Here is a 25,572-nt window from a genome sequence, read left to right on the forward strand (position 1 = left end):
GGGAAAAAAAACACATTTAGCTGCATAATTCAAAAAAAAGAATTTCTTTCTTCCCAAGTTATATAATTAGTGAAACCATGAAGCACACCTTACCTCACCTAAAAACCAGAAATTTGTCATTAGGTAACACAAACTTTTGATCAACAGCTTCCATGGTTAAGCAATGAATTATGTCTATAACCATGACATCCACTGAAAAGTAAAAAATTCAAACTAGCTGTGCTTATCCTGCAATAAACATACCAGCATTATGTATATATTTCTCAACTAAATCTGGTAACACATTTTAAAATTAAGGGATTCCCATGATCTTAAAAGGCCAGAGTAGCTAAGTTAGGGTACTGCTTTGGTTACTCTTTAGAATCTGTGCTGAGAGTGGCAGACACACAAAACTATACTTAGACATGCTAGTTAACACAATACTTACACTTCCCTGTTCTTAGCCAAGAGATACACCTATAGTTTTAGATGGGAATTATAATTAGAAATAATGAGAGCAATTTCCTGAGTTACTCCACCTTTAAGTTAATTTCATTGAGACTTATCTTCTGAAATTGCTGCTTATACTATCCTGTTTTTCAGAACCTAAGAAATCTCTCATAATTCTAACATCTTTACTCATGAAAAAAACTGTATACATGTAAAAAAAGTTTCCTTCAGACACCACTTTATCATCTAAAAATCACTTTAACCAAAAAGACGTTGTAAAAGTAAAATTACACATTTTATTCATTCATTCCATCAGCTAGAATTGCTCTATTGTACAAATACAGTACTGTACAAAAAAAATCACAAAATGTTACAAAATAAAAAAGTACAAACTGCATTATTTAATAAATACAACTAAAAGTAGTTAAAGTGGAAATGAGATAAGATTTTAGGTTGGAAACTTTGTTTGACCCAGCAAACCATACAAGCTCTGTGTGCAAACATTTTTATTTGTACATAATACAGGACAATCCTGTTTTGCCTTTTGAAAGAATTTAAAAGGAACAGACTATTTAAGACAGTATTCTCTGGCTATAAAATAACTGCCAAGATTGTTTGCAGGCATTTTTGCCACTAGTTTTTGGATCCCTCAGTTGAATCCAAAAACTATGTAACAGGAGGCTTATCTTGTCACAAAGTCTTCTATCATGTTAAAATTCTTTTTCAACAAAAACAACAAATATAAATAAAAACAACTGAGAGCACCAGACAATCTACTCTAAACATCAATCAGAGTATAAAATAATCACTCTGCTGTCAGCAAATATCAGACTTTCATTCAAGTAAGAGCTGGTACTATCCCTTAAAGGAAAAAAAAAAAAAAACAACCTTCCCACAACCTCCCCTTAAGTGTATTTCTTTAAAAGCTGACCATTTCTAGAAAAATAACATTTTCAAAACAAAAAATCTGTTTCATCAAAATGGAATGGGCCAATCAGATAACATAAATGCATCAATATCCATTTGAAATAACTATCCAAGTATTGTAAAACTCAACAACATAAAATACTAGAAGATCACAAACTCTGTTCAAAATAATAAACTTCATATAAAGCACTTCTCTGGATTTATGCCGGAAAGCTATTTGTCAAAATGGAACACGTCATAGATGAAGGTACACCAATTGTTAAAAATGTTGTGCAAAAATACAATTTTATAGAAAATAGATTACCAGGAACGAACAAATTTACACTGTGAGAAATCAACTTGCAAATTAAGTAGTGACAACTTTTTATACAGCAAATCATAAATAGCAGTAGGATCACCCAAAGCTATCATGAAACATCATTTAGGTGCCCAGCAACCTTTAGCTCTGAGGAGAAAACATTCAAAAAAATGATTAAGGCATTACACCTACGGTAAATCTACTAGAAACTTTAAAAGTGCTATTACCCTGATTAGAGTTCGTGTAATTCTCCAAACACAAACTAGGTATGCAATTCTCCCAGGGCGGAGCTTTTCAGACACTTCAAGAGCATGCATTTTGTTCAATATACATTTTGGACAGGGATATGGCCATGGATTTGGCGAGTTCTTCATCGCGTTTTCTTTGCACTTGAGTCTGCCTGCACCAAGTGTCATACTCCGGATTAGGATAGGAGTGATCAAACACCGCGTCATAATGTCCGTTACTGAGCCAACTGAGCCAAATGCTAGGCCTGAGGGAATCCTCAGGGCCCAAATAGTGAATCATGGTAGACACGGTGGGGCTCTCCAGCCTCCCTCCAGTAGTTAGATGTATATTCACATTCAGCATCTGCCCCATGGCCAGCAGTTCAGGGTACCCGGCCCACGCCCCGTCTTGAGCAGCAGCGATGATAAACTCCCCCACGTCGCCCTCGATCAGGGGGCTGAAGTGGTCGAGGTGGTCGGCGATGTAGTGCACCGTCTGCTCCCGCAGCTCCCGGTGCAGGCTCTGGTCCCCGTACACCGCCTTGCTGACTGCTCGGTAGAGGCAGTTGCCGTCGGGAATGATGTGAAAGCGGTACTTGTTCCTCTGCCGCAGGTACTTGTCCTGCCTCTCCACCTCCGCCAGGTACAGAGCCAGCTTCTCGTCCCGGGGATCCGACCTGGAGACGATCACCGCCTCGGCCGCGCCACCCGGGGCCGCCTCGCCGCTCCGGGCCGGGGTCGCCTGGGCCTCCGGGTCGGGCCGCCGCGGCTCGTCGGCCCCGGGAGAATCGCCGCGGTCGCCGGCCCTGTCCCAGCCGCGGAGGCTTCTCTCCGCCGGGCGCTCCTCGGCCCACGGCCCGGGCTCCGGGCTCCCCGGGGGTGGCGCGGGGCCTCGGTGTTTGGCAGCGGCCAGGGCCTGGCGGTGCTCGCTCAGTCGGAAGTTTCTGTCGGGCCCCTCGCGGGCCGCGTCCAGGCCGGCGGGCTCGGGGCAGTCGGGCCTCAGCAGTTCCTCCAGAAGCCAGGCCGAGGAGCCCCGCCGTGGCGGGACCGGGGCGCTGGACGCCGGGGCCAGGAGGAGGCAGCGGCCGCGCGGGGCGGTAGGCGCAGCGGCGCCGGGCTCGGGGCTGCGCAGCAGGAGCCGGTCGGCGCCCAGGGCCCGCACGGTGATCTGCGCGGTGGACGTGTAATGTGGCGGCAGCGGCGGCTTGCAGGACCCGCCGGGAGGCCCGGCAGCGGCGGCCGTGGCGGGGGCGGCGGCCCCGGACACCACCTCGAAACAGGAGGAGAAGGCGGGCATCTTGGAGGCGGGGGCGGCGGCGGCGGCTTCGCGGGGCTCGGCGGCCGCGGCCGACTGGCACTCACCGGTCTCGGGCTCTGGCGCGCCGCTGGCGGGTCCCGGGGGCTGCAGAGAGACCTTGAACGGGGCGGCAGCGGCAGCGGCTGGCGGAGCGGGGGCTGTGGGACCCGGGCCCCCGGCTGGGAAGTGGGTGCAGACGCTGCTGTAGAGCTGCATGTCCCTGCCCGCTGCTCGGCTCCTTATAGGCGCGCCGAGCCCCGGTGAGGGGACACACCCTCCGGGCCCGGGGGAGGGGGCCGGCCGAGCGCGGTGACCCAGTGCCCCGAGAATAGAAATGACCGAAGAGCCGCCGGCGCGTCAGGAGCCGCAAATAACGCCCGGGTCCCCGCCAAATTCCTGCTGCGCCACAGCGTGCGGTGGGGGCGGGGAGGGGACGCGCGCTCGACCCCTGCCGGCGCGCTCGGCCCGCAGACCCGGGGCGCCGCGCCCGCTGCCGCTGCTCCGGCCCGCGGCGGCCGCTGGGTACTCTCGGAGGAAGCCGCCCTCCCCGCTGGAGCGCGTCCCGCCGGCAAGAGCAGAGAGGGCCGCGCTGAGGGGCCAGGAGGCGGGGCCGCAGTTGTTTACCTCAGGCCGCGCGGCCGCGTCACGTGCCCTCGCTGGAATGCGCGGCTCGTCGCTGCGTCCCATTCAATCGCGCGGGATCGCCACGCCCCTCGGGCCTACTCCGCCCCGTTCGGCGACGTCATGGGCGTGGCCCGTAACGCGGGCCGTGAGCGGCGGGCGCGCGGGCGGGAGAGCACCGGGCTGTGAACCTAGCGCGGTCGAGGGACTCTTGGCCGCTCACCCGCTGAAGCCGTACGTTTTGGCGCCGAGTTTTTCTGCGCTACTTTAGCAGATCGTGGCGGGCTGGACGCTGCTGGACGCGGTCTAGAATGCTTGGAAGACTGCGTTTCTTAAGAGCGCTGCCATAAAACTTTCATGACACCAATGCCGTCTTTTTCATTTACTCCCTTAGATTATGTTGTTAACGTAGCGTGTCGCTTCCCTTTCTCCCCAGCACCTTACTGCCCGGCTAAACCGAAACCAACTTTTCTGCACCCCTAACCCATATCAACAAGTAAATACAACACTGAGAGAAACACCAAATGCCTAACCTAGAAATACTAATTGCCTAATTAGGCACAGGTGCTACCATAGGTCAGCAGCAAAGTGACGCATTCCGAGAACGCTGAAATTGAATAGAATATTGAAAATAGTTCTACCCAACGGTGTTAGTTGTTCCTGTTTGTAAAGAAAAGCCGTGACATTCACATGTTCGATCATGTATTGACTGTACAGTAGGGAGCACTGCTTCTGCTCTACTTTGAGTTTTGAGCATATGCTAAACTAACAGGCCCTAAACGTTCAGAGTGAACCTAAGAAGCTATTCTACCATTTTAATGATGGGGAAATAGGTTATGGAATACGCCTCCCCTCACGCTTCTGCTGATGCCACGAACGGAAAAACTTCGTCTTATCGGCGATTACAGTTATTGAACCAACGCTAGCACAAAGCCTGGCACATAGTTGGAACTAATTAATATTTACTGAATGAATTAGCTAATGAAGGAGGCGTTCCCAAGACAGTGGAGAAGCCGGAACTACCATCCTGGCCTCCTGATCCCAGCCAGGACTTTTAATTTGCAGTGGTGGGTGCGACAGGCAGGGTCCCAGCAGGTTCCTTTGAACCTGTTAGGTAAGTCAACTCAGAAGGGTAAACAACCATGTAAATGCCTAACCATCTTTTCAGCTTGGGAACTTGTAGACCCCACTGACCAATTAGGAAAGAGAAATTACTCCGATTTCATCATTGATTGGGACTGTCCACCTGGAACTCTACTTTTAGCCTTTCAGTAGCTGGTGCTCTGAAACAGAAGACAAAACAATTAACAATAAAATAATCCTCAAATAGTATTTGCTGAGTACCCACTGTGTGCATAGCAGAGCTAGCAAACAAGAGCATGGAGGGAGATAAGGAAACTATCTTTAAAAAATTTTAAATCCTAAAGCAAGAATGCATCTTGAATGGATTGGAGTAAAAAAATAGGGGGAAAAAATAAGGGTACAAGCTAGGTCTGATGTACCGAATTAGGAATGTCAAAACCCAGGGGTTCCCATTGTGGCTCATTGGGTTAAGAACCTAACATAGTGTCCATGAGGATGCGGGTTTGATTGTAGGGCTTGCTCAGTGGATCAAAGATCCGGCATCACTCCTAGCGGGAGAACTTCTATACGCTGCAGGTGTGACTGTGAAAAGAAAAAAAAAAAAAAATTCAGTCGAGTAAATTTGATGATCTGATTGGCTTTATTAAAGACTCGGGCTTAATTCCATTAGGCAAAATCCTATCCAGCAACTAGAAGGACACTGTAGAAAGCTGTGAAAAAATGGAATTTTTTTTTTAATAGGAAAAAGTGTGGGGTAAGGGAGTTATTAGCACAAAAGAAGGAAGAATTGTTTTTAGGGGCATTCCCGTTGTGGCTCAGCAGTAATGAACCCCCACTAGTATCCATGAGGATGCCAGTTCAATACCTGGCCCTGCTCAGTGGGTTAAGGATCTGGCGTGGCTGTGGCTCTGGCATAGACCGGCAGCTGCAGCTCCAATTCAACCCCTAGCCTGGGAACTTCAATATGCCATAGGTTAGGCCAAAAAAAAAAAAAAAGATAATTTTTAGGTCAGGACTTGGGAGGCAGGCGGCATGGCAGGAGGGTTTTATCATCTAGATTGCTGCTGCTTCCTCTGGAGATGGAGATGGCCCATATGACAGGTGACCTTACTCGTGCCAATCAAATAATTCCAAACCTGTTGATTAAGATGACATTTCAACAGAAGGTTGAAAATTGACACTGCAATTAAGTCTTGGTTTGTTGTTGTGAGGCCCACTTGGGCCTATTCTTTCTTGATTCAAAACTTGAATGTATGACAAGGCTCTACCCCACCTTTTAGTTTTTGAGGGGGTGGTGGACTTTACCACACTGCAGATTCAGTGTGAGAATCAGTGTCCACTCTGTATCTAGGTCAGAAAAGTCTTCCTAGAGGAAATGGTACTTCAGGAAATTCAAAGCAGGGATGATTGCCAGCCCTCAGAAATGGGAGTTGTTTTCTGCCCTTGGAGTGTGAGAGAAGGCAAGGCCTTATAAAAGACAGCAAATAGATGAGGATAGGAAGGAGGGGGAGGCTAATCCAATTCTTTGATGCCCCATCTGAAAAGAATTCCTAATGATTGTCTTCTGGAAAATCATTTGTCTAGCATATTTTGGTGCTGTGCAGAAAACTAGCAGAAGTTTAGGAAAATAGACTTCTAAACCAAAATTGCATAGTTACTGAATAGGCAAGAAAAAACAGAAAAGTTCATCAGCTATCCACCAAAAGACAATCATTAGGTTAAAACAAAACCAAAGGACAAGACATTTAATCAATAAATATCTATTGGGCACCAGCTATGCACCCATACGGGGCCAATTACAGGAAATTCAGAAACAGATTCTGTCCTGCGGCCCCGGCAGCAGAAATCCAGCCACCAAAGGCATCTTTTAAAATAGGACCCAAGCTTGGCATATTTCTGGAAGGTATGTACACCTAAATACCATCATTTCTTAACTGCATTTTTTTTAAAGAATAAAATTCCCAACCTCTTCCCTTCCTCAAAATAAAACTTTTTAAAATGCATTCATCCATTTATTCACTCATTTAATAATCCTTTATTTACAAACCTGATATGAAAAATGACCTCGAAAAGAATGAAGTTGGAGGACTCATGCTTCCCAATTCCATAACTTCCTACAAAGCTACAATCATTGAGACCATGTGAGGAGTTCCCATTGTGGCGCAGCAGAAATAAATCTGACTAGTATCCATGAGGACTCTGGTTCGATCCCTGGCCTCGATCAGTGGGTCGGGGATTCAGCGTTGCCATGAGCTGTGATGTAGGTCGCAGACACAGCTCAGATTCCGAGTTGCTGTGGCTGTGGTGTGGGCTGGCAGCTGTAGCTTGGATTCCACCCCTAGCCCAGGAAATTCAATATGCTGCAGATGCAGCCCTAAAAAGCGAATAATAACAACAACAATAATTTTTTTGAAAAAAGACCATGTGGCACTGGCATAAAGAGAAACATATAGATCAGTGGAATATAATTGAGAGTTCAGAAATAAAGCCATAAGTTTATGATCAATCATTTCCGATTGGGTGCCAAAACAATTCAGTGGGTCTTTCCATAGCTTTTTCGGCAAAAGGTACTGAGATAACTGGATATCTATATACAAAAGAACAAAGCTGGGCCCCTTATACAAAAATTAATTTTGAAAAGATCAAAAATAAGAGCTATCCCGAGTTGCTGTGGCTCTGGCGTAGGCCAGTGGCTACAGCTCCAATTAGACCCCTAGCCTGGGAACTTCCAGATGCTTCAGCAGCAGCACAAGAAATGGCAAACAAACAAACAAAAAAAGTAAGAGCTAAAATGATCAAATCCTTAGAAGAAATATGAGTCAGAAATCACGTGCCTATGGATGAGGCAATGGTTTCTTAGATGTTGCTGGACTTCAAGGCCCCTTCTAGGAGACTGAACGCTGAGCCTCTGGCCACGAAAAGAATTACCAGACCCTTATCATCGCCCCACCCCTCTCATTGTAATGACCTCTCTCCCACCTTGAGCAACCGAGCCTACTTCCTACCCCCTACTAGGAAAGGTATGTGGCCCACTCCTCACTCCACCCCTGTAGGGCCCTTATATACCCCCAACCTACCAGCAAGTATATCCTAAGACCCCAACCAATCAGCAGGTCAGCAGGTGTATCATAAGTCCTCTCCTCTCGCTGAGCTACAAAAACAGGCATGACCACACCTTCATCGTTTGCTCTCCCCGATTATCTGGAAGCCGGTCTCCTATGTTAACAGCATCTCTGGATTCAATAAACTTGTATTTTCTTCACCTTGCTTTGTTTCCTGAAAATTCTTCTTTCCAACCCTTGTGTACAGACCACAACAGGTGTGACAACAAAAAAGACAAACAGCAAAAGAAAAAAAAAATAGGGAAGCTGGACTTCATCAAAACTAAAAACTTTGTGCTTCAAAGGACCTCATAGAGAAAGTGGAAAGACAAACTGAAGAATGGGAAACTACATTCACAAGTCAGATATCTGATAAGAGACTTTGAAATATATAAAGAATGCTTAGTCTTCAACATTAAAAAGACAAATAACCCGATTTTTAAATGGGCAAATAATGTGTGTAGACATTTCTCCTAAGATATACAAACAGCCAATAAGCACATGAAAAACTCCTCAATATCTTTAGTCTTTAAGGAAATGCAAATCAAAACCCACAGTGAGAGAATTCCCATTGTGGCTCAGGGGAAACCTACCCAACTGGTATCCACAAGGACACAGGTTCAATCCCTGGCTTCACTCAGTGGATTAGAGATCCGGCGTTGCTGTGAGGGGAAAAAAAAAAAAAAAAAACTTGCAATGAGATATACTCCATACCCATTAGGATGGCTGTAACAAAAAAGACAGAAAATAGCAAATGTTGGTGAAAATGCAGAGAAATTAAAACCTTTATACATCACTTGTAAAATTTTAGCAAGGAAACTTTTTTTTTTTTTTTTTGCTTTTTAGGGCCAAGCCTGTGGCATATGAAAGTTTCCAGGCTACAGTTTGAATCAGAGCTTCAGCTGCCAGCCACAGCCACAGCCACAGCCACAGCCAAACCAGATCTGAGCCACATCTGCAACCTATACCACAGCTCACTGCAACACCTGATCCATAACCCTCTGAGGGAGATGAGGGATTGAACCCAAATCCTAATGGATGCTAGTCGGATTCTTAACCCACTGAGCCATAATAGGAACTCCAACATGGAACTTTGAAAACGTTTTGAAAAACAATTTGGCAATTCCTCAAAAGGTTACACATAGAGTTACCATAGGATCCAGTACTTACACTGCTAGGTATATAACCAAGAGAAACAAAAACATGTATCCACACCAAAAAATGTGTATATCAGGACTTCTCATGGTGCCACAGCAGTGAACGAACCCGACTAGCATCCATGATGACTCGGGTTCGATCACTGGCCTCACTCAGTGAGTTAAGGATCTGGCATTGCTGTGGCTATGGCGTAGGCCGGTAGCTACAGCTCTGACTCGACCCCTAGCCTGGGAACCTCCGTATGCTGCTGGTGTGGCCCTGAAAAGACAAAAAAAAAAAGTGTGTATCAGTGTTCATAATAGCACTATTCATAATTGCCAAAAAAGGAAACAACCCAGTTATCCATCAGCTAATGAACAGATTTTAAAAATGTGGTATAGCCACACAATAAACTACTATGCAGCCATAAAAAGATTGAAGTACTGATAAAAGATGCAACAACATTATTCATTTTATTTTATTATTATTTTTTTTTTGATGCGCCTGTGGCATGCAAGAAGTTCCCAGGCGAGGGATGGAAATCGCACCACAGCAGTGACAACACCAGACCCTTAACGTGATAGGCCTCCAGAGAACTCCTGAAAACATTATTCTAAGTGAAAGAAATCAGACACAAAAGGGCACATATTGTGTAATTTCATTTCTATGAAAGGCCCGGAATCAGCAAACCCATAGAGACAAAAAACAGATGAGTGGCTGCCAGGGACTAGGGAGGAGGAGGAAGAGGGAGTCACTACCAGTGGGGATGGATGCCTTTTTGGAGTGATGAAAATATTTAAAATTAGACTGTGGTCATGGTTGCACAACTCTGTCAATATACTAGAAACCACCACTAAGTTGAATTTTTTTTTTTGTCTTTTTGCCTTTTTCTAGGGCCACTTCCTGCAGCACATGGAGGTTCCCAGGCTAGGGGTCGAATCAGAGCTGCAGCCATTGGCCTACACCACAGCCACAGCAACACGGAATCCAAGCCTCGTCTGTGACCTACACCACAGCTCATGGCAACGCCCAGATCCTTAACCCACTGAGCAAGGCCAGGGATCGAACCTGCAACCTCATGGTTCCTAGTTGGATTCATTAACCACTGTGCCACGACGGGAACTCCTAAGTTGAATATTTTTGAAGGATGAATTTTATGGCATGTGTACTACATCTAAATGAAGCTGTTTAAAAAAAAACCTATTATGAGCTAGAACTGTGCTGTTTGATATAGAAAGATGATTACGTATCATTTATAAAATATCACAGCAGCAGCACTTACTTCATGACATTATTTCATAAATCATACATTTTATATATCTTATTGATTTTTCTGACAAATGCACAGTATCTATACAGCACTTAAACCTAATCGTTAAATGATATAAAGGAGTTGAAACTTACTGAACCCAAATCATTTATGCCCACGTGGAAGGGATATTTGAAGAGCTGGGCTAGTGAAATGCTGTTTGAATTTATAATTTTATTTCTTAAGCTTTTTGTGGAATTGTCAAGATACAAAAATAATTTTATATTCTTTTCAACCAACATTTAATAAGCACTAACATGCATAAAGCATAAGGGAATATGTCCCAGTTTAACCATATATAGAACCAAACTAAACTTAAAAATATACAATATGTGGTGGGAAAGATTCTGAAAAGTCCCTGAGGCACAGCAGACTCTCAATAAATCTTTTCTGAATATTGTCAAGGAAAAAATGGAACATCAGCAATAAAGGCAAGCATCTTAGGAAGTAGTGTGTGGGTTGATATAGATTCATGCTGTTAAACTGACAATTTAAAGTGAACAAATAAATAAACAGAGGGCACTACCTCATACCAACACCACAATATTCTTTCTCTAGCATGTTTCCCACTGCTGACATGTCACTGGCTGGAAGCGAAGTTTCCAGGCAGAAATGAAAGCACCTCTCCATTATTTAAACCATATAGCTCTTCTGAAATTATTAGTATCTCTGAAGAGCCTATCATCTATCTAGTGATCTTATCCCTCCAGAAAATGTAAATCAATTTATAATGACTCGATCATAAGTAATCAAGAGGTTTTTGCCTTTTATAGGAAAAAAATAAAACAAGAAGAGGAGTGAAAGCTGGAAAGTATACATAATCACTGACTCCTAATTTAGGCTTGAAAAATGTGCAGATCCTTTTGATAAATAGCCTAGCAGTTCCCCTAGTTCTTCTGGTTCAAGTCCTTATCTAGGCAATGGCATTTTTCATCTTGTGGATTCAATGGACTATGGAGAAAAACGAAAGAGTTGTCATTCACGAGGAGGTTCAGATCACGTCATATGCACAGAATAATCAATTCCCACACACACTTTTAAATCAACCCAGCATGAAGGGGAGACACTCAAAGCCTGAGGCATTCTCTGAATTCCGTTCACCAGATTTGGGACCACGTTAGGATAGGGGTTTTTAGACCTGACACGGTTTATTCCTTTCTCTGTGGCCTGCTTCTGGTTGCCTTCACCAATATAATAATCTAGTAATAAGTAGCCCTGCTGGTTGCAGAGGGAGAAACAGAACTAGAGCCTATGGCCCATGACATGGTTTGAATGCTCGTGTCTCCCCAGAATTCATATGTGGAAATCCTAAGCTGCAAAAATGATACTATTAGGAGGTGAGGACAAAACAAGATCTCTGCATCCCAGAAGAGGGCCCTCACCAGACCCGACCCCAGGGCACCTTGATCTTGGGCTCCCAGTCTCCAGAACCCCAAGAAGTGAGTTTCTGTTGTTTATAAGCTACCCAGTCGAGGGCGTTCTCTTATAGCAGTCCAAAGGGATTAAGGCTGTGCCCGTTTAGAAAGGACTTAACATACACTAGGGGAAACAAGACACACCACACACACACACACACACACACACACACACACACACACACACACATGTTAAACAACAATGTAGTGTATGCAGTCATCTGTTGCCAAAGGTGGTTCTATTACGACTCAGTTGTCTGGCTGTACGCCAACATTTTAAATATCTTGGATGTTTATGAAGGGGGAGAAAGGAGAGACCTTCTCACACTGCTCTCCCTCTCAGTGGGTTGAAGGCCAGGCTGAGCGACACACTCTTAATGACTAAGGGATCAATTGTGGAAGGCCCAGCCATTATGTAACTATTGCAGCAAGACTTAAGAAAAAAGATGGAGGGTAGACATGAAGTTACTTCAAAATCACTTCTTAGTATTTTAAAATAATTGATATTGTAAAAAATCAAAGCAATGCAAACATATAAAAATTATTGGATTTTTGGGGGGGGGTCTTTTTTGGCATTTCTTGGGCCGCTCCCGCGGCAGATGGAGGTTCTCAGGCTAGGGGTATCAGCCTACGCCAGAGCCACAGCAACGCGGGATCCAAGCTGCATCTGAAACCTACACCACAGCTCACGGCAACGCTGGATCCTTAACCCATTGAGCAAGGCCAGGGATCAAACCCACAGCCTCATGGTTCCTAGTCAGATTCATTAGCCACTGAGCCATGATGGGAACTAAACATATAAAAATTAAAGTGAGGGAATTCTCCGGAGGCGCAGCAGGTTAAAGATCCAGCATCACCACTGCAGTAGCGCGAGGTGGATCCCTGGCAGGAAACTTCCACATGCTGAGGGGTGCAGCCAAAAAAAAAATAAAGTGAGATTCCTTTCCACACTCTCGCCCTATCTCATGCTCCAGAGGTAATTAAGCATGGTTAACAATTTATAATAGATATTTCTGGAACTTTTATGGGCATATATAGGTTGTATATTGCATATGTATATGTGCCTATAAAATATTTTCATAGAGGGATTATACTGTGCATATTTTCTCTTGTCTTATGCTTTTTTCCTTAACTAGTATATACTAAGCACTTTTCATCTCACCATATAGAGCTCTACTTCATTCTTCTAATGTCTAGAAAAAAAAATCCCAAAGTATGGATGTGGGATAATATATTTTTAAAAACATTTATATTGTTTTAACTCCATCACTAGTCAAGGAGTGTCATGGTGAGCATCTTTGCACTATGTTTGCACTTTTATATGAGGGGACCTAGGACAATTTCTTTTTCTTTTTTTTTAAGTTAGGAGTCACATTTTCTTTTCTTTTTCTTTTCTTTTTTTTTTTAGGACCGCACCCACAGCATATGGAGGTTCCCAGGCTAGGGGATGAATTGGAGCTACAGCTGCCAGCCTAGGCCACAGCCACAGCAACACCAGATCTGGCTGTGTCTGCGACCTACACCACAGCTCACAGCAACGCCGAATCCTTAACACACTGAGCAAGGCCAGGGATCGAATCCACAACCTCATGGTTACCTAAGACAGTTTCTAATAAACAATTTTTTTTTCTTTTTTGGCTGCACTCAGGGCATATGGAGGTTCCCTGGGCCAGGGATTGAATCTCAGCCACAGCTGCAGCCTACAGCACAGCTGCAGAAAATGCCAGATCCTTAACCCAATATGCTACAGTGGGAACTCCTCTAATAAACATTTTAGGAGGTAATTCATGAGAAGGCTTAGCAACCTGGGGAGATTTTGAATGCCAGCGAATTTGATTTTTTTTGGAAATGATTGTATTTCCACTGTAAAATACATCTTGCAACTCTAATTTTCTGTGAAACACAGGGAAAACATCACTTACTGTATTTCTAAAAGCTTCCTCTGTATCATATGTAAAATTACAGACACGGTGCTATAAATAGACATCTTTGAATGAATGAATTAATGGGAAGAAAATGAAAGAAATCATACTTACTTGAGCACTGCAATGGTACATCTGAGCTTCCTACTTGATTTTCCAGGAATAGCTTTCTGCTTAAGAATCTCCATCATCAAATTTATAAAAGTAACTGCTATGAAACTAGTATATATTTTCAATGTAAATACAGTTTTATAGGAATTTTTTATTATGAAGATACCATATGCTCATTATAGAAAAATCAGAATCTATAAACAACCAAAAGAGAAAGACATTAAAAAAAAAAAAAAAAAGTCTATCCACTAAAGAGACACTCTGGAGTTCCCATCATGGCGCAGTGGTTAGCGAGTCCGACTGGGAACCATGATGTTTCGGGTTCGGTCCCTGCCCTTGCTCAGTGGGTTAACGATCCAGCGTTGCCGTGAGCTGTGGTGTAGGTTGCAGATGCGGCTCGAATCCTGCGTTGCTGTGGCTCTGGTGTAGGCCGGTGGCTACAGCTCCGATTTGACCCCTAGCCTGGGAACCTCCATATGCCGCAGGAGCGACCCAAGAAATAGCAACAGCAACAACAACAACAAAAAAGACAAAAAAAAAAAAGACACACTCCTTGGTCAGTTATATCTGTATCAGTGGTTCTCAACTGGGGTGATTTGGCAAGGTCTGGTGACATTTTTGGTTGTCACAACTGGAGAGGCCACAGATGGGTGGGGGAGTGGAGGGGAGGTGGTCCTGCTACTGGTATCTAGTGGTTCTTAGAAGTTAAGGATGCTTCTAAATTTCCTCTAGTGCAGGAACAACAAATAATCATCAGCCCCCAAATGTGAACAGTACCAAAGCTGACAAATCCTGATACACACATACACACACACACACACACACACACACACACACATTGTTTTTTCACAAAAATGGGATCATATCACAGACACTATGCTGTAACTATGGTATGAGGCCTAAAAAGAAAAAAGTATACGATCTTTTTACTTGATATGTCAAAATATCTCTCATATTAAAAAGATACTTCTACAACTTTTTTCTCTAATAGCATTTTAATAAATCAGTTATCCTTAAGTCTTTTAGAAATCGTGTAACATCCTTATAGAAAGGCACTCTGGAGGTGCCAAAGAGCATGTGCACAGGTGGATCTGCATTGTATTATCTGCTTAATAATACCTTGGAATAGGAAGACGACTAAAGCAACTAAAGAACATACATTTTAAGGTGATTATTGCTTTCTCTGACCTATAATTGCAGTGAAAGCTTTCCTGTTTATTCTTTATTGCATCTCAAAGTGTGTCAATTTTAGTTACCTTGTTGGCATAGCCAATTCATCTAGTAGCTGACCGCAAAGTGGTATAAATTACCATAAGCTTGCATCTTCTTTTGTAGAGCTCTTTAAGTTCTGGATTTCTCTAGGCAGTGGCTTTCCAACTTTTGCTTTTTGTTTTCTGTTCTTTTGTTGTTGTTGTTGTTGTTGTTGTTGTTGTTGTTGTTTTTTAACTGAGGCTCAAAACAGAAAATAGATTTACACTGAGAACAGGTACACTATTATATGTATATATGTAGAACTGAAACAAGTTTTGAAAAATGTAACACTTAACTTTACTACATACATGCACGCTATTTTATTTACTATTCTATTTTTCCCTGTAAAGGTTGGTTATAACCCCAAAGTCATTTCATGGCCCACGAATGGTTGTGCCTTGGAATTTGAAAACCACTGCATGGCAGCCTCAGATTTACTCTGATTAATCATTGTATTTGCAGTATAAGCCAACCCTTTTATGTCGGCCCATTTGCTGAGCAAATGGAATCAGTGAAGAAAAGAAATTTTTCATTAAGTCAACTAATCTATAATTTATATTATGAACTCATCTACTTTTGAGTGGGAAAGGCGTTCCTCTTAATAATTATTCAAAACCTCAGGGGTAACACTCAAAAGTGTTCTAGACGAAATAGCATGTGTGGTCACCCTATCGATTCTGACAGAAGAGAAAATAGTTACTCTCATATGTTTTCCTATTTTCTCCCATAGCACTCCTTCCTCTCTTACATCCACAAAAGCCTAAGATTTCTGATATTTGGTGCATGAAGTCTTATAATTTGCTAATAGAAGTTAGAGTTGGAAGCTCTGAATTCTTTCCTCAACTGCAAAAGTATATCCTTCCCTTTGAACCAATCACTACATTACTCTGGCCTTTCATTATAAGAAGATGCTATTTCATAGTAAAACTTGTGAACTAGTAAAAGTAGTAAACTAGGAAACCTCATGCATTAGTAACCCTTGTGAACACAACTTCGTGGCTGTGGCGCAAGATGACAAACAGTGACTAGCCTGGCACCATGTGACTGGTCTTTATACCAGGTCTCATCGTTTTGGAGCTGAGTCCTCTGTAAACAGGAATCTGGAGTTCCCATTGTGGCTCAGTGGGTTAAGAACCCAACATGAGAATGCAGGTTCATCCCTGGCCTTGCTCAGTGGGTTAAGGATCTGGCATTGCCATGGCTGTGGTGTAGGCCTCAGCAGCAGCTCCAGTTGAACCTGTAGCCCAGGAACTTCAATATGCCACAGGCATGGCGGTAAAAAGAAAATTTAGAAGAAGAAGAAGAAGAATCCTATGAACCTTACCAGGCCACTGTTGCATGAAGACAGGGAGGGGAGAAACTAACGACTGTGGAGCATACGCCGGGCACTGGGCTAGGTATTTTCTACACACCGGTCACTCAATACAACCATCTGCACTTCACAAAGGAGAACCGAGGCTCAGAGTGGTGAAAGGTGGCAGAGTCCACTCCTTGTTCCCCAATATCCAATTTTTCTTTCTCCTTTTAATACTAGAAACTCCACAGTTTTAGGTGAGTCCATGACTCACCAACTAGAGACCGTAATTCTCAGATTCCCTCGCAGATAAGGGCATGATTCAGTAATCACGACTCGAACTGATGTGTGTGCCCTGTAGGTCCCGCCATTTAGAGGAATACCTTCCACTGGCCTATATTCTCTGCATCCCCAGCAGACAGGAACACCAATGTCCTGTTGAATCAGTGCTCACCATCCAGGTAAGACCAACCTTAGGCTATGGCAAAACCCAAGTCCTCCAGGGACCACATGAAGCTGTCTAAAAGCCTGGATTGTTAAGTGAAAGAGAAACAAGAAGCAATGTATTTTATTTCAGCCATTGTTTTGATCTCTGTGAAAGCAGGTAAACAAGTACTCTAACTAATCCATTAATTTGTCAGAGATCATCCAGCAGCAAGTAGCAGACCTGAGACCTCAAGGTGTTTCAAATTCTACTCTCTCACTTCCTGACACACACTCTAAGGAAGAGATCCTTACGAATGGAGAATGTTCTTTTTATTCCTGACATTCCTGTGTATTCTAAGAGCTCAATAAATATTTGAAAATGAGAGTTCATTCTGGCAATTTTATGTCCTTATTTAGTGAAGAACCAAAGCTATGTTTCCTCCAACGTTGAGCATAATCTATCTCCGTTGTGAAGAATGTCACGCTTTTTACAAGTTGGGTTCTGCGTATGCTCTGTTTTGAGGTTCTGACTCATTTTCTTTGGAACATACGACGATTCGAGGGATGTTAAATTTACTGATTGTTTTCCAATGCAGTGTTTTCTGAACATATTTTTCCTGTACCTTGTACAGATGCCTACCTTCTTGCCATCTTTATATAGCTCTTCCTATTCATGCTAAAAATAGGAACACATGCAGCTAATATTAAGCCAATATCTACTGCTATGGTCATACTGGCTGGTAATAAAATATTCCTTGGGAAACAGCCAACACCCTATGTCCTCTGAGGTCTCTCAGCTGCTCTGGCCTCTATAGTTCCTCCTTCGGCACCCCTGGACATCCCTACCACCCAGAAACAAGAGAGAGCTACAGCTGCTGGCCTACACCACAGCCACAGCAACACCAGACCCGAGCCACGTCTGCGACCTATATCACAGCTCACAGCAAAGCCGGATCCTTAACCCTGAGAGAGGCCAGGGATGGTTCCTAGTCAGATTCCTTTCCACTGCACCATGACAGAAGCTCCCCATTACTAATTTTTTTTTTTTAATGATTGATGGATGGCTTTATTACTATTTTTTTAATAATGATTTTTATTTTTTTCCATTATAGCTGGTTTACAGTGTTCTGTCAATTTTCTCCTGTACAGCAGGGTGACCCAGTTACACATCCATGTATACATTCTTTTTTCTCACATTATCAGGCTCCATCATAAGTGACTAGACATAGTTCCCAGTGCTACACAGCAGGATCTCATTGCTAATCCATTCCAAATCATTACTAAATATTTTTAATGTCACTTCCGGGAGCACTTCCAGACTATGGCTGGCAGAATAACATGGTGATAGCTTCTATAGTTCTTCATTTCAACAGTGCTTTGAGAAACCTATCAGTGTAAAGATACTATCCTCCTGATAGTTTTATGTCTTCACAAAAACTTTATGTATACATCCACAGTTCAAGGCACACATTGGTAAAATTCTTGCAAGGCATTCCCACCAAACCCCGCTTATCACTCACACACACACACACACACAAACACACACACACACAATTGTTAGGCTAACACAAAACTGCAATACAGGGAATTAAATTTAAAATAATTCAAATTTATTAAAAAATATGCTATTGTTTAACTGCTTTTCCCCCAAAATTCCATGTTCTCAAAATGAAAAGTATTCTCTTTGTCTACATGGTGTCATTTTACGTACTTTAAAGCTGGGGTCCATTCTTCTCATAAAGCCACACTTGCACTGTTAATTATGGAACAAAGCCTTACTCAAGTAAACTAAAATGTGTTTCTCCTTTCCACCTTCTGACAATTATAACAAAATGTATACAGCTTTCATTGTCATCTTACTTGAAAAATATATTAGAGAGTGTATGATATAAATATTGTCTGGTATGTTACCAACACAATAAATATACCTCTAAACTGGTAGTTCCTGCCATGGCACATGGGTTAAGAATCTGACTGTAGTGGCTTGCGTCACTGTGGAGGTTCAATCCGTGGCCCAGGAACTTCTAAATGCCCTGGGTGCAGCCTTTTTAAAAAATGTATACATATATATACATATGTATATAAATGTGTGTGTATTTATATACATATGTATATATATGTATACACACACACACACACACACAGACACACACACACAGACTGCAAATCTCGTCCTGTTCTCCTCCTTTGTTTAAGATCCTGTGTGGTTGGTTCTTCCATGCAAATCTGGGTACCATTCCGTTACTTGCCCATTTCCTGGATTATAAGCTTTGTGAAGGTAAAGAAATGATTGGTCCCTTTTCCCTGCTGAATCTTCACTTAGGCTTTCCTTTAGGAATGTGATTGTTGCGTAAATCAATGTTTAAAGAGGAATTGGGGCTTTCCTCCATAAAAACAATCCTTTCAGTTTGAGGAAGTTCACATATACCTAAAAAGACTAAAACAAAGAAAATTTGTATTTCTATTTACTATGTGTAAACATATAAATGCCTCTTACATCTTAGAATGCAGCCTATGTTTATATGTCATGACCTATAAAATAGGAAAAATGATTATTTACTCAATTGAATTAAATGTTGAGGACTGTGGAACAAAGAAGAAATTATAAACACTACACATTATAATTAATTTTTAGTAGTAAGTCAATAGACATTTAGTTTTATAAATTTATGTCTTTCCTCCATTAAGCACACTTTTGATAAATATTTTTGAGATTAAAAAATGCCCAGAGTATTATTGAATTATACTCTTTTTTTAAGAGATGATCCATATTTAATTTGCCACTTTCCTAAATGTCATGATTTGAGTGTCTTTTAATAACGTTAGTGTAGGTATTTTTTAATCCAAGGAAACTGTAATCACATCTCTCATGTCATAAAAGAGATATAAATATTCATATGTACATTTAAAACTAAAAGGGCTAGGTGAATCTCAAACCTTAAGATAGAAACTAATAATTAGTGTAATTAATTACATCACAGTTAATTAGGAATCTCCTTTGAAGATTCTTATTTATATATACCATGATACCTGGTGATAGTTCTACTCTTGAGTGGTAAAAATTATTCTGTATTCTTGATGGAAACCATGCGACAAGCACTCAGATAATGACTTCATTCAAAATTAAAGCCTGAAAATGAGAGAGGGACCTTCAGCCTTCCGAACTCCTTTTTTGAACCAAATACGTGGAACACTTTCTCAAACAGAAAATCGAATACATTTCTCGTTACAAATAGAGTTGCTGTCTTTAGACTATTTCTGCGTAGGCTTTCCTGCTGAAATCTGAGATCACATTTTCTGAAGGAAGCCAAAGATTAGAGCAGGCAAATTTATCGGCACCACTTGTTTTTATGAAAAAAAGACATGTAGTGGCGACACACAGACTGCCTGCCTGAAAAAAGAAAATCGAGAGGGTTGCGAGTAAAGACGTGCAAGTTTAAGGAGGGTGGGGGTCAGATCTGCAGAGGTAGCCTTGAACTAGCGTGAAGACATGGAGTTTCCGGGGATAAAGAGTAGTCCAAAGAAGAGGCTACTCTGTGAAAAGACAACCCATAAAGTGGGAGAAGATATTTGCAAATCACACATCTCATAAGGAGCCTATCCAGAATATGTAAAGAACTCTTACAGGAGTTCCCTGATGGCTCAGTGGGTTAAGGATAGTGTCACTGATGTGGCTCATGTCCCTCTTGTGGTGCAGGTTCGATTCCTGGCCTGGGAGCCTCCACATGCTGGGAGTGCATTGAAAAACAAAGAAACAAACAAAAAACGCCAAAAGACAACTTAACATTACAAATAAGCAAAGGGTAGCGTTGCTGGTGGCCTAGCGGTTTAGGACTCACTGTAGCTCAGGTTCCATCCAGAGGCAGGGAACTTTCACATGCAGCAGGCATGTCCAATAACAACAACAATAATAGGTAAAGGGTTTTAATGAACATTTCTCCAAAGGAAATAGAAGAGTGGTTTATAAGCTTATGAGAAGATACCCCACACTATTGTCTTTAGGGAAATGTCAATCAAAACCACAAAACTTCTCACTGCTGGACAATCTTTAATCAAAACAAACAAATGAACCAAAAAACCCACAAATCTACAGAGACAGAAAGTAGATTAGTGGTTCCTAGGTCTTTGGGTGGGAAGATGAGGGGAATGGGGAAGTGGGAATACAAGTCTTCCTTAGAGGACAGAGAAAATATTCTAAAATTAGACTATAGTGATGGTCGCAGAACTCTGCAAATACATTTTAAACACTGAATGTGTGCTTTAAACTGGTGAGTTGCATCATCTGTGATTTAGATCTCAATAAAGCTATGACAAGAGAATGAATTACTACACATTTTATCAACATTCAGTTTTTATCCTTTTACTTCCTTCTTCAAAATGTGTCTCATTCCTTTAACTGGCCATAATTCCTGAGTAAAATGTATGTCCTTTGTACCTGAGTAAATTGAGTTGACTATTTTCTATTTTTCTCTTAAAAACCAAATAACTAAGTTGGCATGTCGCTTCCTCCTCTTTCTGGTGTCAGGGATTACTGTTCTAAAATTGGAATCTAAATGAAACAATCTCCACAGAGATATCTGAGTAATCCTCCAAATAGAAAAAAGTTATTTTTGTTAATCATCCATGAGACTTCCTAACCTACACTGTACTAAATTTGCTTACACCCAAAACTGCCATCAGTCTGTCAATCTCACTAATATAAAGATATATCATTCATTAAAATAGCTTCTGGTTAGACATTTTTGGATTGCTAAGTCTTTTTTTTTTTTTTAATCTGAATGCAATCTTTCCTCATTTCAGGCACTCACGCATCTCTGGAGATGAGAAAATGAGGACAGAAGACAAACAATCTCCAAATACTTGGTGGAAAATAGAAACTTCTTTTTGTCTGTAAGGCTTATTTTTGTGCTTTTTCTTTTTCTTCTTCTATTTTTCCCCTCAGAGTAAAATTTCCTCCATCACTGGCTCTGAAAGTGCGATCAGAGTCTCAAAAATACCACACTGTATCATTTGCTTGGACATTTGCTCAGAAGAGGATTAACTTGGAGAAGAGTTTGGGAGGTTACAAATGACTCAGATTCAAGATGAGTCAGTAAACGTTGCTAAAACTGTGGTTCCCTTCACTACAACATTAGAGATACTGGATTTCTTTGCAACTTGGCTACCATGAACATCCATTGATTCATTTAATGGATTTCTTGTGAGTATGATAATCAGACAGAGACAGAAATTTCTTAGTATATCAATAAATTCTACCAGTCATTATTGGATACTTGAAAAAATAACAAAAACAAAAAACCAAAAACCACTAGACTCAGAAAGCAAAGCTTTAAGTACACAGCAATGTTTGTGTTACTGAACAGCCATCTAGGAAGAAAGATACTCTCTGCTGGATCTTTGTTTACTCAATAATGAACCTAGATCAAAGGAACTTTATTAAAAAAAAATTTTTTTTTTCTCAGAAAACTTACTTGGGGAGCCCACCTCTCCTCAAGCCACTGCTTGGAAACTTTTCTGATTACCTTCACATCAGGAAATAGCATTTTAACAGAATACTTTTGAATAAAAGCACACACTAATGACTAACATTATTGAACTCTTTGTATGCTCCAGGCACTGTTTAAGAATTTTCCATGTATTAGCTAAGTTCAACCTCACAACCAATTTATGAGATAAGTACTATTATTTATACCACTTTACAAATGAGGAAATTAAGGTACAGGATATATAGTAAGTAGCAAGAGAGCAATTTGAAGCCTAGGCAGTCCCACTCCAGAGCAAATCTTCTTGTTCTTATTATTATTAATATAGTATGGTTGATTTTCAATGTTGTGCTAATTTCTATTGTACAGCGAGGTGGCTTAGTTATACATATATGTGCATTCTTTTTTTTTTTTTTTAATTCCTCTATTGCTGCACCATACTGTTCCTAGGTCCAAAGTCTTTCCTGGGAAGAAAGGAAACTCAATACCATCTAGTCTCATGAGTAGATCTTTAAGATAAAGAGAAGTCTAGTTAGCATTGATTCTGAAGATCTGTGGGTGTTTTTTGCAATGAAATTTCTAGGACCCATCTGAAAACCTTACAAAATTGAAAGGTAAGAGTGTTACACTATAGGTGCTGTGTTTATCTAGTTGAGTCAAATCAAGAATTAATTGTTTGATTACCTAAATGAATGGAATGATTGTCTTTGTCAGGAATAGAAAGGGGGTTCCTAATATATAAAGTCCTAAAGAGTATCTCCATTTACAGAGTGACTAAGTTTATGCCAGAGATGACCACGGTTTTGCATTCAAGACCAAAGAAAGCTATAAGGACTTCAACAATTTGGGATCCAGTTGGAAGCAAAACCACTTAATTCAGATGTATTTTCACAACTTCAAAGTAGTTTATTATGTTTCTCCTTGTCTTACGACTGATAACTAAGAGTTTTATGTATTTAAAGCATTTCAAAAACCACAAGCAAATAACAATAAAACCGAGAACAGAGATTCTGACCTATTGAGACACTGGTGTTATTTTCTAAAATGTGTGACATGATCAGTAGTCCCCCTGCAAGAGTCCAGGAACACAATAATGGGGAATTAGAGCTATTTCTAATATTTTTATTTCTAATATTTTTAAAAGATGAGTAAAATAATGATTTCATAAGGTTATACAAACTAGTTAAGTATCCATTTCTTTGCTCTTTATTGTAATATATCAACAGTGTGGTTATCACACTGGTAATTCTCTCTGAACTCCCAACAAAGGGACTGTTTCATTCATCTATCTTGGGAGAGTACTCAGTACATGGCTGGCACATGGTAGGAAGTAAACAGTTATTTAGTCAAGTGACTACATGCCAACAGAAGCTCTGATTGGCTGCTGATGACATCATAGAGATTCCTGGGGTTTATTAGATGAAGCAGATGGTTACCAGAGTGTTCCGACATGCTAGAGTTTTAACAATCCCAGTTTTATCAATCTAACACATAATTAACATCATGCATAAATACAGAGTGGCTGCTACATTTTAGGGGGCAATAATAACAGTGAATGGTGTTGAAGTGTCTGTGTATGACTTCCATTATTGTTTATCAGTATCAACTAACATTTTTGCTTCTTAGCATCAGAACCACAACACTGGTCTGTGCAGTTTTTATATTGTCAACTTTTTGATAACGATTTTTATCTGATAAATATAGGGCTTGAATTTGCAAGAGAGAAAAAGATGGCACAATGGCAATTGACACTCTCCCAATATATGCGATTTGGTGAGATGAACTCAGTAAAAGGACTGCAGGCCATTGGGGAAGATGATAAAAGGAGTTACCATGGATGGAAAGGTACAGGTATTTCTATACCTGGAAAATATAGGCATTTCTGAGCCTGCAGGTCATGGCTCACAGTTCCTGAACTGTCGCCACAAGACCTGGACTGAAGTCAGAGATAGGAAGCACCCCCGCCAACAAGCCCCTGCTTCTCCACCACCATTCCTGCCCCCTCCATCCCTCCACCCCTACCTGTCCCACTGCTCTGTAGCCTGATGCCAACTCGAATCCAGCTTTGCCAGATTCTCCAGGGCTCAGGCACAAGTAATAAAGAGAAACCTTGTTTCCTGTGGCCTTTATGCAAGATGGGATGAGCAAGCCTAAGAGGAAAAAAGGTGACTGGCTGATTGGCAGAGCAGGATGCCGGCATTCCTGGGTCTTCTCACTACATGCCTTCGAAAATGCCTTTCTTAACTGCCCACCATCACATAATTTGCATTGCTCTTTAAATCAAATCGCTGAATATTTAAAGACTGAGTCTCAATCGCCAAACCACCAAGGTGATGGGAACCTGCACTGGAGGGAAAGGAGCCTGCTTTGAGAACAGGGCATGGGTGTATCTTCTTTATATTCTGCTACCTTTTCCAAAGTTTCCAAATACAGAAATAGAGAGGGACTGCTTTTGTAATCAGAGAGCAAAACAATAAAGCTGTAAAGAATATAGAAGGGAGAACCAAGAAAACATCTTCACCGCTGTTGGAAACAGTTTGAAATCCAACCTTTGGAGGATGAGTGTTATTACAACCCAGGGGAACGTTAGGCTAGGAGTACGTATGCCTCGCAAGGTGGTTCCGAGTACGTTTTCCAGGGCAGATTGTTAGTACACTTCCTCTCCTGAGGCTGACTTCCTCTCTGATAGGAGAGACGTGAGGGACCCGGGGAATAGGAGTCTGTCCCAATGTCTGTCCCCTCATATTCATTCACTTAATTAGCAAATACTGAGCATCTGCTATAGTCCAGATAAAGCCTACATACTTCGAATATAATAGAGGACAGTATTGCCATGGTCTCTGTGTCCTGGAAGCTGGCTGTCTCGTCGAGAGGATGGGATAAAAAGCAACATATAAAATAAATTTTTTTATTTTTGTCTTTGTGGCCCCACACCCACAGCATGTGGAAGTTCCCAGGCTAGGGGTCAAATCAGTGCTGTAGCCACCGGCCTACGCCATAGCTACAGCAACGCGGGATCCTTAACCCACCTAGCAGGTCCAGGGATCGAACCCAAGTCCTCAGGGATACTAGTCAGGTTCCTTATGGCTGAACCACAATAGGAACTCCCAGATAAAATAACTGAAACATTTAATCTCCATTATGAGGGGATCTATCCCCTCCAGCCAAAGACCACCCAGGGCTGCATGGAGGAGAACACACACTATGTGGTACTGCAGGTGTCCCAGTGAAAGGGTGTTGG

General features: G+C 41.9%; 1 protein-coding gene across 1 annotated transcript; it reads right to left on the reverse strand.

Moving 5' to 3' along the window:
* Positions 1-705: 705 nt before the first annotated feature.
* OTUD1 (OTU deubiquitinase 1) lies at positions 706-3,773 on the reverse strand. Its single transcript, XM_047755200.1, has one exon. The coding sequence runs from the start codon at positions 3,392-3,394 to the stop codon at positions 1,958-1,960; it is 1,437 nt and encodes a 478-aa protein (XP_047611156.1). The 5' UTR covers positions 3,395-3,773; the 3' UTR covers positions 706-1,957.
* Between the last annotated feature and the right edge of the window lie 21,799 nt (positions 3,774-25,572).

Source organism: Phacochoerus africanus, chromosome 12, assembly GCF_016906955.1.
Source record: "Phacochoerus africanus isolate WHEZ1 chromosome 12, ROS_Pafr_v1, whole genome shotgun sequence".
Taxonomy (NCBI): Eukaryota; Metazoa; Chordata; class Mammalia; order Artiodactyla; family Suidae; genus Phacochoerus; species Phacochoerus africanus.

Bases quoted from the DNA above. Each gene is read 5' to 3' on its own strand.
- OTUD1 (XM_047755200.1), bottom strand. From the start codon at position 3,394: ATGCAGCTCTACAGCAGCGTCTGCACCCACTTCCCAGCCGGGGGCCCG.